The sequence below is a fragment of the Triticum dicoccoides genome, chromosome 1A, assembly GCF_002162155.2.
Source record: "Triticum dicoccoides isolate Atlit2015 ecotype Zavitan chromosome 1A, WEW_v2.0, whole genome shotgun sequence".
In the NCBI taxonomy this organism is placed as follows: domain Eukaryota; kingdom Viridiplantae; phylum Streptophyta; class Magnoliopsida; order Poales; family Poaceae; genus Triticum; species Triticum dicoccoides.
The window spans coordinates 446,252,525-446,265,390 of NC_041380.1; the positions used below are offsets into that span (position 1 = coordinate 446,252,525).

General features: G+C 44.1%; 1 protein-coding gene across 1 annotated transcript; it reads right to left on the reverse strand.

Moving 5' to 3' along the window:
* Window positions 1–9,181: 9,181 nt before the first annotated feature.
* LOC119353628 (probable glycosyltransferase STELLO2) lies at window positions 9,182–12,865 on the reverse strand (the record flags this gene model as incomplete). The annotated part of the gene is made up of 3 exons (XM_037620269.1): window positions 9,182–10,186; window positions 10,302–10,428; window positions 11,166–12,865. Coding segments are annotated over 3 exons (2,304 nt in total), but the record flags the coding sequence as incomplete, so codon positions are not given.
* Between the last annotated feature and the right edge of the window lies 1 nt (window position 12,866).

A 12,866-nucleotide genomic window follows, 5' to 3' on the forward strand; every position in this document is an offset into this window, starting at 1 on the left:
ATATGAATCTTTACGTCTCGACCATTTCGAGACTCCTCGTCATGTCCCCGATCTCATCCGGGACTCCGAACTCCTTCGGTACATCAAAACATGTAAACTCATAATATAACTGTCATCGTAACCTTAAGCGTGCGGACCCTACGGGTTCGAGAACAATGTAGACATGACCGAGACACGTCTCTGGTCAATAACCAATAGCGGGACCTGGATGCCCATATTGGCTCCTACATATTCTACGAAGATCTTTATCGGTCAGACTGCATAACAACATACGTTGTTCCCTTTGTCATCGGTATGTTACTTGCCCGAGATTCGATCGTCGGTATCCAATACCTAGTTCAATCTCGTTACCGGCAAGTCTCTTTACTCGTTCCGTAATACATCATCTCACAACTAACATATTAGTTGTAATGCTTGCAAGGCTTATGTGATGTGTATTACCGAGAGGGCCCAGAGATACCTCTCCGACAATCGGAGTGACAAATCCTAATCTCGAAATACGCCAACCCAACATCGACCATTGGAGACACCTGTAGTACTCCTTTATAATCACCCAGTTACGTTGTGATGTTTGGTAGTACCCAAAGTGTTCCTCCGGTAAACGGGAGTTGCATAATCTCATAGTCATAGGAACATGTATAAGTCATGAAGAAAGCAATAGCAACATACTAAACGATCGGGTGCTAAGCTAATGGAATGGGTCATGTCAATCAGATCATTCAACTAATGATGTGATCTCGTTACTCAAATAACAACTCATTGTTCATGGTCAGGAAACATAACCATCTTTGATTAACGAGATAGTCAAGTAGAGGCATACTAGTGACACTTTGTTTGTCTATGTATTCACACATGTATTATGTTTCCGGTTAATACAATTCTAGCATGAATAATAAACATTTATCATGATATAAGGAAATAAATAATAACTTTATTATTGCCTCTAGGGCATATTTCCTTCAGTCTCCCACTTGCACTAGAGTCAATAATCTAGTTCACATCGCCATGTGATTTAACAGCAATAGTTCACATCACCATGTGATTAACACCCATAGTTCACATGGCTATGTGACCAACACCCAAAGGGTTTACTAGATTCAGTAATCTAGTTCACATCGTTATGTGATTAACACCCAAGGAGTACTAAGGTGTGATCATGTTTTGCTTGTGAGAGAATCTTAGTCAACGGGTCTGCCACATTCAGATCCTCATGTATTTTGCAAATTTCTATGTCAACAATGCTCTGCATGGAGCTACTCTAGCTAATTGCTCCCACTTTCAATATGTATCTAGATCGAGACTTAGAGTCATCTAGATTAGTGTCAAACTTGCATCGGCGTAACCCTTTACGACGAACCTTTTTTCACTTCCATAATAGAGAAACATATCCTTATTCCACTAAGGACAATTTTGACCGCTGTCCAGTGATCTACTCCTAGATCACTATTGTACTCCCTTGCCAAACTCAGTGCAGGGTATACAATAGATCTGGTACACAGCATGGCATACTTTATAGAACCTATGACTGAGGCATAGGAAATGACTTTCATTCTCTTTCTATTTTTTGCCGTGGTCGGGCTTTGAGTCTTACTCAACTTCACACCTTGTAACACAGGCAAGAACTCTTTCTTTGACTGTTCCATTTTGAACTACCTCAAAATCTTGTCAAGGTATGTACTCATTGAAAAAACTTATCAAGCGTCTTGATCTATCTCTATAGATCTTGAAACTCAATATGTAAGCAGCTTCACCGAAGTCTTTCTTTGAAAAACTCCTTTCAAACACTCCTTTTATGCTTTACAGAATAATTCTACATTATTTCCGATCAACAATATGTTATTCACATATACTTATCAGAAATGTTGTAGAGCTCCCACTCACTTTCTTGTAAATACAGGCTTCTCCGAAAGTCTGTATAAAACCAAATGCTTTGATCATACTATCAAAACGTTTTATTCCAACTCTGAGAGGCTTGCACCAGTCCATAAATGGATCGCTGGAGCTTGCACACTTTGTTAGCTCCCTTTGGATCGACAAAACCTTCCGGTTGCATCATATACAACTCTTCTTCCAGAAATCCATTCAGGAATGCAGTTTTGACATCCATCTGCCAAATTTCATAATCATAAAATGCGGCAATTGCTAACATGATTCGGACGGACTTAAGCATCGCTACGGGTGAGAAGGTCTCATCGTAGTCAATCCCTTGAACTTGCCGAAAACCTTTTGCGACAAGTCGAGCTTTGTAGACAGTAACATTACCATCAGCGTCAGCCTTCTTCTTAAAGATCCATTTATTCTCAATTGCTTGCCGATCATCGGGCAAGTCAACCAAAGTCCATACTTTGTTCTCATACATGGATCCCATCTCAGATTTCATGGCTTCAAGCCACTTTGCGGAATCTGGGCTCATCATCGCTTCTTCATAGTTCGTAGGTTTCATCATGATCTAGTAGCATGACTTTCAGAACAGGATTGCCGTACCACTCTGGCGCGGATCTTACTCTGGTTGATCTACGAGGTTCAGTAGTATCTTGTTCTGAAGTTTCATGATCATCATCATTAGCTTCCTCACTAACTGGTGTAGGTGTCACAAAAACAGTTTTCTATGATGTACTACTTTCCAATAAGGGAGCAGGTACAGTTACCTCGTCAAGTTCTACTTTCCTCCCACTCACTTCTTTCAAGAGAAACCCCTTCTCCAGAAAGTTTCCGAATTTAGCAAAAAAAGTCTTGCCTTCGGATCTATGGTAGAAGGTGTATCCAATAGTTTCCTCTGGATATCCTATGAAGACGTACTTCTCCGATTTGAGTTTGAGCTTATCAGGATGAATTTTTTTCATATAAGCATTGCAACCCCAAACTTTAAGAAACGACAGCTTAGGTTTCTTGCCAAACCATAGTTCATATGGTGTCGCCTCAACGGATTTAGATGGTGCCCTATTTAATGTGAATGTAGCTGTCTTTAATGCATAACCCCAAAACGATAGTGGTAGATCCGTAAGAGACATCATAGATTGCACTATATATCTAATAAAGTACGGTTATGACGTTCGGACACACCATTATGCTGTGGTGTTCCATGTGGCATGAGTTTGTGAAACTATTCCACATTGTTTTAATTGAAGACCAAACTCGTAACTCAAATATTTGTCTCCGCGATCAGATCGTAGAAACTTTATTTTCTTGTCATGATGATTTTCCACTTCACTCTGAAATTCTTTGAACTGTTCAAATGTTTTAAACTTATGTTTCATCAAGTAGATATCCCCATATCTGCTCAAATCATCTGTGAAGGTCAGAAAATAATGATACCTGCTGCAAGCTTTAATATTCACCGGACCACATACATCAGTATGTATGATCTCCAACAAATCTGTTGCTTGCTTCATTGTTCCGGAGAACGGCGTTTTAGTCATCTTGCCCAAAAGGCATGGTTCGCAAGCATCAAGTGATTCATAATCAAGTGATTCCAAAATCCCATCAGCATGGAGTTTCTTCATGCGCTTTACACCAATATGACCTAAACGGCAGTGCTACAAATAAGTTGCACTATCATTATTAACTTTGCATCTTTTGGTTTCAATATTATGATTATGTGTATCACTACGATCGAGATCCAACGAACTATTTTCATTGGGTGTGTAACCATATAAAGTTTTATTCATGTAAACAGAACAACAATTTATTCTTTTACTTAAATGAATAACCGTATTACAATAAACATGATCAAATCATATTCATGCTCAACGCAAACACCAAATAACACTTATTTAGTTTCAACACTAATCCCGAAATTATAGGGAGTGTGCGATGATGATCATATCAATCTTGGAACCACTTCCAACACACATCATCACTTCACCCTTAACTAGTCTCTGTTTATTCTGCAACTCCCATTTCGAGTTACTAATCTTAGCAACTGAACTAGTATCAAATACTTAGGGTTTGCTATAAACACTAGTAAAGTACACATCAATAACATGTATATCAAATATACTTATGTTCACTTTGCCATCCTTCTTATCCGCCAATCACTTGGGGTGATTCCGTTTCCGGTGACCAGTCCCTTTGCAGTAGAAGCACTTAGTCTCAGGCTTAGGACCAGACTTGGGCTTCTTCACTTGAGCAGCAACTTGCTTGCCGTTCTTCTTGAAGTTCCCCTTCTTCCCTTTGCCCTTTTCTTGAAACTAGTGGTCTTATCAACCATCAACACTTGATGTTTTTCTTGATTTCTACCTTCATTGATTTCATCATCACGAAGAGCTTGGGAGTTGTTTCCGTTATCCCTTGCATATTATAGTTCATCACGAAGTTCTACTAACTTGGTGATGGTGACTAGAGAATTCTGTCAATCACTATCTTATCTGGAAGATTAACTCCCACTTGATTCAAGCGATTGTAGTACCCAGACAATCTGAGCACATGCTCACTAGTTGAGCGATTCTCCTCCATCTTTGAGCTATAGAACTTGTTGGAGACTTCATATCTCACAACTCGGGTATTTGCTTGAAATATTAACTTCAACTCCTGGAACATCTCATATGGTCCATGACGTTCAAAACGTCTTTGAAGTCCCGATTCTAAGCCGTTAAGCATGGTGCACTTAAACTATCAAGTAGTCATCATATTGAGCTGTTCATAACATTTGCATCTGCTCCTGCAATAGGTCTGTCACCTAGCGGTGCATCAAGGACATAATTCTTCTGTGCAGCAATGAGGATAATCCTCAGATCACGGATCCAATCCGCATCATTGCTACTAACATCTTTCAACACAATTTTCTCTAGGAACATATCAAAATAAACACAGGGAAGCAACAACGCGAGCTATTGATCTATAATTTGCAAAATACTACCAGGACTAAGTTCATGATAAATTTAAGTTCAATTAATCATATTACTTAAGAACTCCCACTTAGACAGACATCCCTCTAATCCTCTAAGTGATCACGTGATCCAAATCAACTAAACCATGTCCGATCATCACGTGAGATGGAGTAGTTTCAATGGTGAACATCACTATGTTGATCATATCTACTATATGATTCACGCTCGACCTTTCGGTCTCCGTGTTCCGAGGCCATATCTGTATATGCTAGGCTCGTCAAGTTTAACCTGAGTATTCTGCGTGCGCAACTATTTTGCACCCATTGTATTTGAACGTAGAGCCTATCACACCCGATCATCACGTGGTGTCTCAGCACGAAGAACTTTCGCAACGGTGCATACTCAGGGAGAACACTTCTTGATAATTTAGTGAGAGATCATCTTATAATGCTACCGTCAATCAAAGCAAGATAAGATGCATAAAAAGATAAACATCACATGCAATCAATATAAGTGATATGATATGGCCATCATCATCTTGTGCTTGTGATCTCCATCTCCGAAGCACCGTCATGATCACCATCGTCACCGGCGCGACACCTTGATCTCCATCGTAGCATCGTTGTCGTCTCGCTAATCTTATGCTTCCACGACTATCACTACCGTTTAGTAATAAAGTAAAGCATTACATCGCAATTGCATTGCATACAATAAAGCGACAACCATATGGCTCCTGCCAGTTGCCGATAACTTGGTTACAAAACATGATCATCTCATACAATAAAATTCAGCATCATGCCTTGACCATATCACATCACAACATGCCCTGCAAAAACAAGTTAGACGTCCTCTACTTTGTTGTTGCATGTTTTACGTGGCTGCTACGGGCTTAAGTAAGAACCAATCTCACCTACGCATCAAAACCACAACGATAGTTTGTCAAATAGACTCCGTTTTAACCTTCTCAAGGACCGGGCGTAGCCATACTCGGTTCAACTAAAGTTGGAGAGACAGTCGCCCGCAAGCCATCTATGTGCAAAGCACGTCGAGGGAACCGGTCTCGCGTAAGCGTACGCGTAAGGTTGGTCCGGGTCGTCTCGTCCAACAATACCGCCGAACCAAAGTATGACATGCTGGTAGGCAGTATGACTTGTATCGTCCACAACTCACTTGTGTTCTACTCGTGCATATAACATCAACATAAATAACCTAGGCTCGGATGCCACTGTTGGGTTTCGTAGTAATTTCAAAAAAAATTCCTACGCACACGCAAGATCATGGTGATGTATAGCAACGAGGGGAGAGTGTTGTCTACGTACCCAACGCAGACCGACTGCGGAAGCGATGACACGACATAGAGGAAGTAGTCGTACATCTTCACGATCCAACCGATCAAGCACCGAAACTACGGCACCTCCGAGTTCGAGCACACGTTCAGCTCGATGACGATCCCCGGACTCCGATCCAGCAAAGTGTCGGGGAAGAGTTCCGTCAGCACAACGGCGTGGTGACGATCTTGATGAACTACAGCAGCAGGGCTTCGCCTAAACTCCGCTACAGTATTATCGAGGTATATGGTGGCAGGGGGCACCGCACACGGCTAAGGAATAGATCACGTGGATCAACTTGTTGTGTCTTTGGTGCTAGCCCTGCCCCTCTATTTATATGTTGAGCCCCGGGGTCGAAACTTGGAGCAAAAGCCTCCTCAAAGTCGGTTTTTCCCGAAAGGAAAGAGTCCCACTCGGACTCCAGGACCAAACGCCACAATCCTTGGCGTCTGGCCCAGACGCCATGGGCCTCGGCGTCTGGCCCAGGGCCAAACGCCAGGGTCTCCGGCGTTTGGCCCCCTGGCCTCCGCAAAACTCCTTTTGCACCGACCTAAAGCCTCATGGGCTTGACCCCTTGGCCTAACCATATCATCCAATATATGAATCTTTACGTCTCGACCATTTCGAGACTCCTCGTCATGTCCCCGATCTCATCCGGGACTCCGAACTCCTTCGGTACATCAAAACATGTAAACACATAATATAACTGTCATCGTAACCTTAAGCGTGCGGACCCTACGGGTTCGAGAACAATGTAGACATGACCGAGACACGTCTCTGGTCAATAACCAATAGCGGGACCTGGATTCCCATATTGGCTCCTACATATTCTACGAAGATCTTTATCGGTCAGACCGCATAACAACATACGTTGTTCCCTTTGTCATCGGTATGTTACTTGCCCGAGATTCGATCGTCGGTATCCAATACCTAGTTCAATCTCGTTACCGGCAAGTCTCTTTACTCGTTCCGTAATACATCATCTCACAGCAAACATATTAGTTGTAATGCTTGCAAGGCTTATGTGATGTGTATTACCGAGAGGGCCCAGAGATACCTCTCCGACAATCGGAGTGACAAATCCTAATCTCGAAATACGCCAACCCAACATCGACCATTGGAGACACCTGTAGTACTCCTTTATAATCACCCAGTTACGTTGTGACGTTTGGTAGTACCCAAAGTGTTCCTCCGGTAAACGGGAGTTGCATAATCTCATAGTCATAGGAACATATATAAGTCATGAAGAAAGCAATAGCAACATACTAAACGATCGGGTGCTAAGCTAATGGAATGGGTCATGTCAATCAGATCATTCAACTAATGATGTGATCTCGTTACTCAAATAACAACTCATTGTTCATGGTCAGGAAACATAACCATCTTTGATTAACGAGCTAGTCAAGTAGAGGCATACTAGTGACACTTTGTTTGTCTATGTATTCACACATGTATTATGTTTCCGGTTAATACAATTCTAGCATGAATAATAAACATTTATCATGATATAAGGAAATAAATAATAACTTTATTATTGCCTCTAGGGCATATTTCCTTCACAACCAAGGTCGGAAACCGGTTCAGGGGCTACTGACGGTGTTACTGCCCAGGGGTGCATCACCTTGCTGTTAGTTGGCCCAAGTAGGCCGGCCCGAGGACCCCTTGGTCGGTTTCCACCCTGGGCCATCATGCCGGCTTGTGGATCTTGTAGAAGGAAGATTCTGGAAGCCTTGTCGTTCAAGCTAAGGAAGCCGGATCCATGGAGGACTCGCCTCCAGCGACGTAGCCGACTAGGTTCATATAACCTAGGGGTCCTGGTAACCTATATAAGCCATGGCCGATAGGGACCTGAACCTTACATTGAGATCAATTCCTCGATTGTGCCTTGTACGTTGTACACCCCGTTGTGTCACGAGTAGGAGTAGGTTATTACCTCCATCGAGAAGGCATGAACATGGGTAAATTTGGTCGCTTGTTTCCCTTCCAATCTATTCACCTAGCCAGGATACCCTATAGTAGGATCTGCAGGATTCTATTCCAACAACTATAAAGCAAATCAAACCCTACATTTTTTTATGTGCATTGTACTGATTTCTCAACAATATTAACACTTGTGTGCACGTTGCAAACAAAGGTGAAATCAAAGGATGGACACACAACTCATCGAATTCTCTGACAACTTCAATATCCACGTCCCTTCCTATGACTATCCAATGTCTTTTATAGTCTTGCACCCCTTTACTTATCGTAACGTGTTTTTCTTATTCTCTACTTTTTTGTTCACAAGGCAGCATTACATATTACAACTAACAAATACTCCAATCAACTTTACAGTTAAAAAGTAAAAAAGAACCACAATCAAGTTTAGTCTACTTCAATACAAGCTTCACAAGTGTATAATTGTACAAAGATTTTAAGTGAAACGAGTCTTAATCCACACAAACTCTGAAGAAAGCGTTTTCCTTCAAAGAGACATCAAGTCCCCTATTTTCGGAAACAATGAAGAACTTTAATTAGGTTTCCAGAATATCATGCACGGCTCAACAACAAAAAATGAACTAACCCAAGGACTAACCCTCGTTGGCTTTTTTTATAGGAGAAACTTCACGAACACCGTGCGTCCGAGCCGGGACTCGAACTTGGGTGGGCTGGCAGCAACCCGGCTGCCCAGCCAACGGGTCGACGCCCCGTCCTCATGCACGGCTCAACACTTCTCACAAAATTCACTGCTAGTCCAGTTTGTGTATAGTCTTCAATTTCATCAACCGAGTGATGCTGGAATATCAAGTTGCAAAAGGTGAAGCTAGAGACATCTATTTCAAAGAACCTTAATAGAACTTAGTTTTATCGATCTCTGTCATTCATGTTTGTTTTGATTTGTTGGATCTGGTAATATGTTTAGGTGAATACTGAAGTTAGATCCTATGCTAAACAACACAAATAGAGGCAAAAGTGAATGCTACTTTTAAACTTTTTCCAGAAAAAATGAACCACTGGCACAAATTTGCTAAACAATTGCTCAGGTTAGAATAAAGCTCAGCACAAATATAACAAGCACCAAGGCTACAGAATTCTGCAATCCAGCTATCCTGTGTCTCAGTCTAGAAGGTAGTACGCTAGTAGTACTAGACAAACACAAACAATGTATTCTCTATGGCCTGTTGTCCCAGAAAAGCATGTTCATCCAAACACAAGCCAGAGAGTATGCCTGATTTTCATTTGCCAATGTTGAAGGGTACAATAGACTGCTCAAGTGTGAATCTGTACTATAACCGACCACCAAAACTCTTGCAAAAACCGATGCCCGCGTCGAGGCTCTTCTCAGTGAAGTCTTAGCTATCCTTCTTTCCTTCAGCAGGACAGCAGGACCAAGCTGAACCCCAGTAACCTTGTCACTATTGATACAACACAATGTACAACACCTTTGAAATGAACAGCTACAGAATAAATGCAATTACAACAGAGAAACCCCTGAAAACTCAAAACTATCGCTGTCTACTCTGGCCTTGCTCCGGAAGAATAATGTTTGCATTTCAACTACAAGAATGATATTTATACCAACTCCATCAGAAGAGGGTCTCCCTTGGACATAAGCCGGATTACCTTGATGAAATCAATCTCGTTCATCACTTTAACTGGGAAAACAGCAGGTGACTGAGCTGTATAAATACTTGAGAAAGTCTCATTGGCTGCCAAGTTGGTCTTGAAAACTGTTCCGGCCAGAGCTTCCGAATCAAAATTTTGAGGCGAGTCCATCGCCAAGAAGAACATGGGGACCGCAATCTTATGATGCAGATCCAAATTGCCAACGAGACCCACAAGATCACCAAAGTCCTCAACAAACTGTCGGGGCACGTAGAACAGTTCGCTGCCACAGAATACAATCTTATCTTCGCCCATGCTTTCTTTATACTTCGACTGGAAATGAACAGGGGAACTGCCAACGACTTGCTTAACCATAGCACCTTGCTTAACAAACCATTCCTCTTTATTGCTCTCCAGTGGAATAGTAACCCAAGAATGTGCAATCTGCAACATGAGAAAGTAATGTGAATCCTCATGTATAATGCGCGTTGATTGACAACACATACATGATCAGAAACAGAAGGATGTGGATGGAAGGAACTGGATACGATCTACAAACCTTATCAGTTATCCAGAGTTTTTCCTTGTCGGCTTGCAGAAGGTTCCAGTAGTTAAGAATCATGTGGTCTTGGAGGAAGAGAAATCCATCAGCACCACCGTATCTTGCAAACACCTTGGGAAGATACCTGATGACAAAATGCAAAATGTTGTTCACATGATCAGCAGAATTCGCATAAGCTGGTACTGTACACATATCAAGATAGAACTAAAAGGAGTGTCAAGAAGGTAAGTCAAGTCAATTTCATATCCCCTATTTAGTTATAATGATGACAACATCACAATGATATAAAGCCCATCGGTAAGGTTATCTTTTAAGCCCAGTAGTTGAACTTGCAAACAGAAATTGGAGATGATTTCTTTTCTGTTGCATTGATTTGCTTTAGTAACCAGACCTAACTTTAGTCATCTCATAGGTATAAATAAGCTAACAGATGCCAAGAATGGAAAAGGAAATAAGATGTTATGGGTGGCACCATCTATGGCTGTCAATAATTAAGGCGCATATCTAGTGCAAACAATTGGTGCCATCACGCAAACCTTTGGTTGAGGGGAGTGTAATAGCATACCATAGTTAACTGAGCAAAAATGTGTTTATTCTCGAAGAACCTGAGCTAAAAATAATAATATAGGAACATCATCTAGTTATTCATTTAATTGGCACTAGGTTCAACACTAATCTAGTTAGGAGCTGTTGGTTCAGAACTTCCGGTGGCATTGGATCTGACTGAAGATACAGCTCAATTCTTATATTAACCATTATGCAGTTAAGCAGTTTGATTTTCATATCAAGTGGTGATCATGTTTTGGAGAAGATCTATAAATGCAAGTCAAAGAGGAGTTATTAGGGGTAATAATCACTCACTTGTATGCGTGTGACAGAGGGCAGCGTTCAACAGCAAGCTCTGCATTGCTATGCTCGGCAAGAATGATAACTGTCTTGAATATCCGTCCATATAGCAGCCTCCACTCCAAGGCCACACGATCTACAGGTCCACTAACATGCATGATCAGCACGACATTACCAAAGTTCTTTCTCCACTTAATCAGATTTCCAATCTCATAGTTCACTGTGCCAATTTCATCAACCCCAAGGTGCACGGATGGCAGCTTCTTGGGCACAAACTCCTTCATGTCACCCTCCCCAATGGTTGCCCGTTGCCTGTCAATCTCCAATGACATGAGCCGAGGCTGCCGATACCCTGCTGCCAGAAGATCCTGCAGCCAAGCAGCTGTCAATCTCACATCCTGCTCCATCCAGAACCCCTCCTCAGCCATGGCGTAGCTTAAATCAAGAATCTTCTCGAACAGGCTCTGCTTGTTTGACCTCCACTCATTCAAGAATTTGATCAGTCTGCCAACATTCACATGCAGATCCTTCTCCTCTGCAAATGGGTAGGCCTGCACATGATCCTTCCGGTAAATAGTTGGTGGGTAGAAAGCCACGTACCCACCAATCTCCCACAAGATCCGCTGAGCCCAGTACCCACGGATGACATCTGCCGCCATTGAACTCACTGAAACAGGCATCATCAGGCCCCAGAAAGCCTGTGCGTGGAACAATGTATTGAAGGAGTTCACTGGCGCCATCATGCCCTGTGGAAGCGCCACCTTGGGGGCCTCCGGATCAAACCTGAGGTCGAATGGCGCTGTTGGCGGCTTTCTAGTGAAGTAGAAGACGGCATCCACATCCGGCAAACCGTCAGACAAGCCCTGCTGAATGAACTGGCGGCCACTGAAGATCTCGGTGTAGAACGCCTCGTGTGCCACCTCCCCGACCTTATCCAGCGGCAGCCCCCGCGGCCACACCGAGCGCTGGCCGAAGTGCACATACGGGTTCACCACCGTGCGGTTGGGATCCGCGTGGCTGTACTGGAGCAGCACGGGGTGGTTGGCGATGCCAGATCCCAGATCAACATCGAAATGCTTCCCGAGATCATTCCCCGGCACCTCGGCGCGGTCATCGGCGTCGAAGATGAGCTTGGCCCCGTGCTGGATGGCGAAGAGGTAGCCCGCCGTCTTGCGGACGTGGGACGCGTAGGGCAGGAAGTCGACCGAGCGGTAGCCGAGCTGCGCCTGCAGGTCGAGGGAGAGGAAGATGGCGCCCTTGAGGTCCCAGCCGGCGGGGGTGTGCGAGTTGCCGACGGCGAGGAGCTGCCAGCCCTTGACGCGGGTGAGCGCGGCGAGCGCGGCGGTGGGCGGGGAGGAGACGGAGACGACGATCCACCTCTCGGCGCGGAAGGACGCGAAGGGGGCGGCCGAGGCGATGGCGAGCGGCGGGATTTTGGACCAGGCGACGTCCGGGTAGGGGAGCTTGGCGGGGCCGGCGGCGGAGCGGGAGGCGGAGCGGTCGAGGCAGAGGAGGGCCGCGGCGTCCGGGCCGGCGCCGCGGAGGAGGAAGACGGCGGCGACGGAGGCGACGGCGAAGAGGAGGAGGAGCAGCTTGGAGGAGTGGTCGGCGGCCCAGTTGCTGAAGTCGAGGCTCTTGGCGAAGGGCCGCGGGTGGCGGCGGTCGGAGCCCGGCGCGGCGCGCGGGGACCTCGGCGACTTGGTGCTCCCGGCGTGC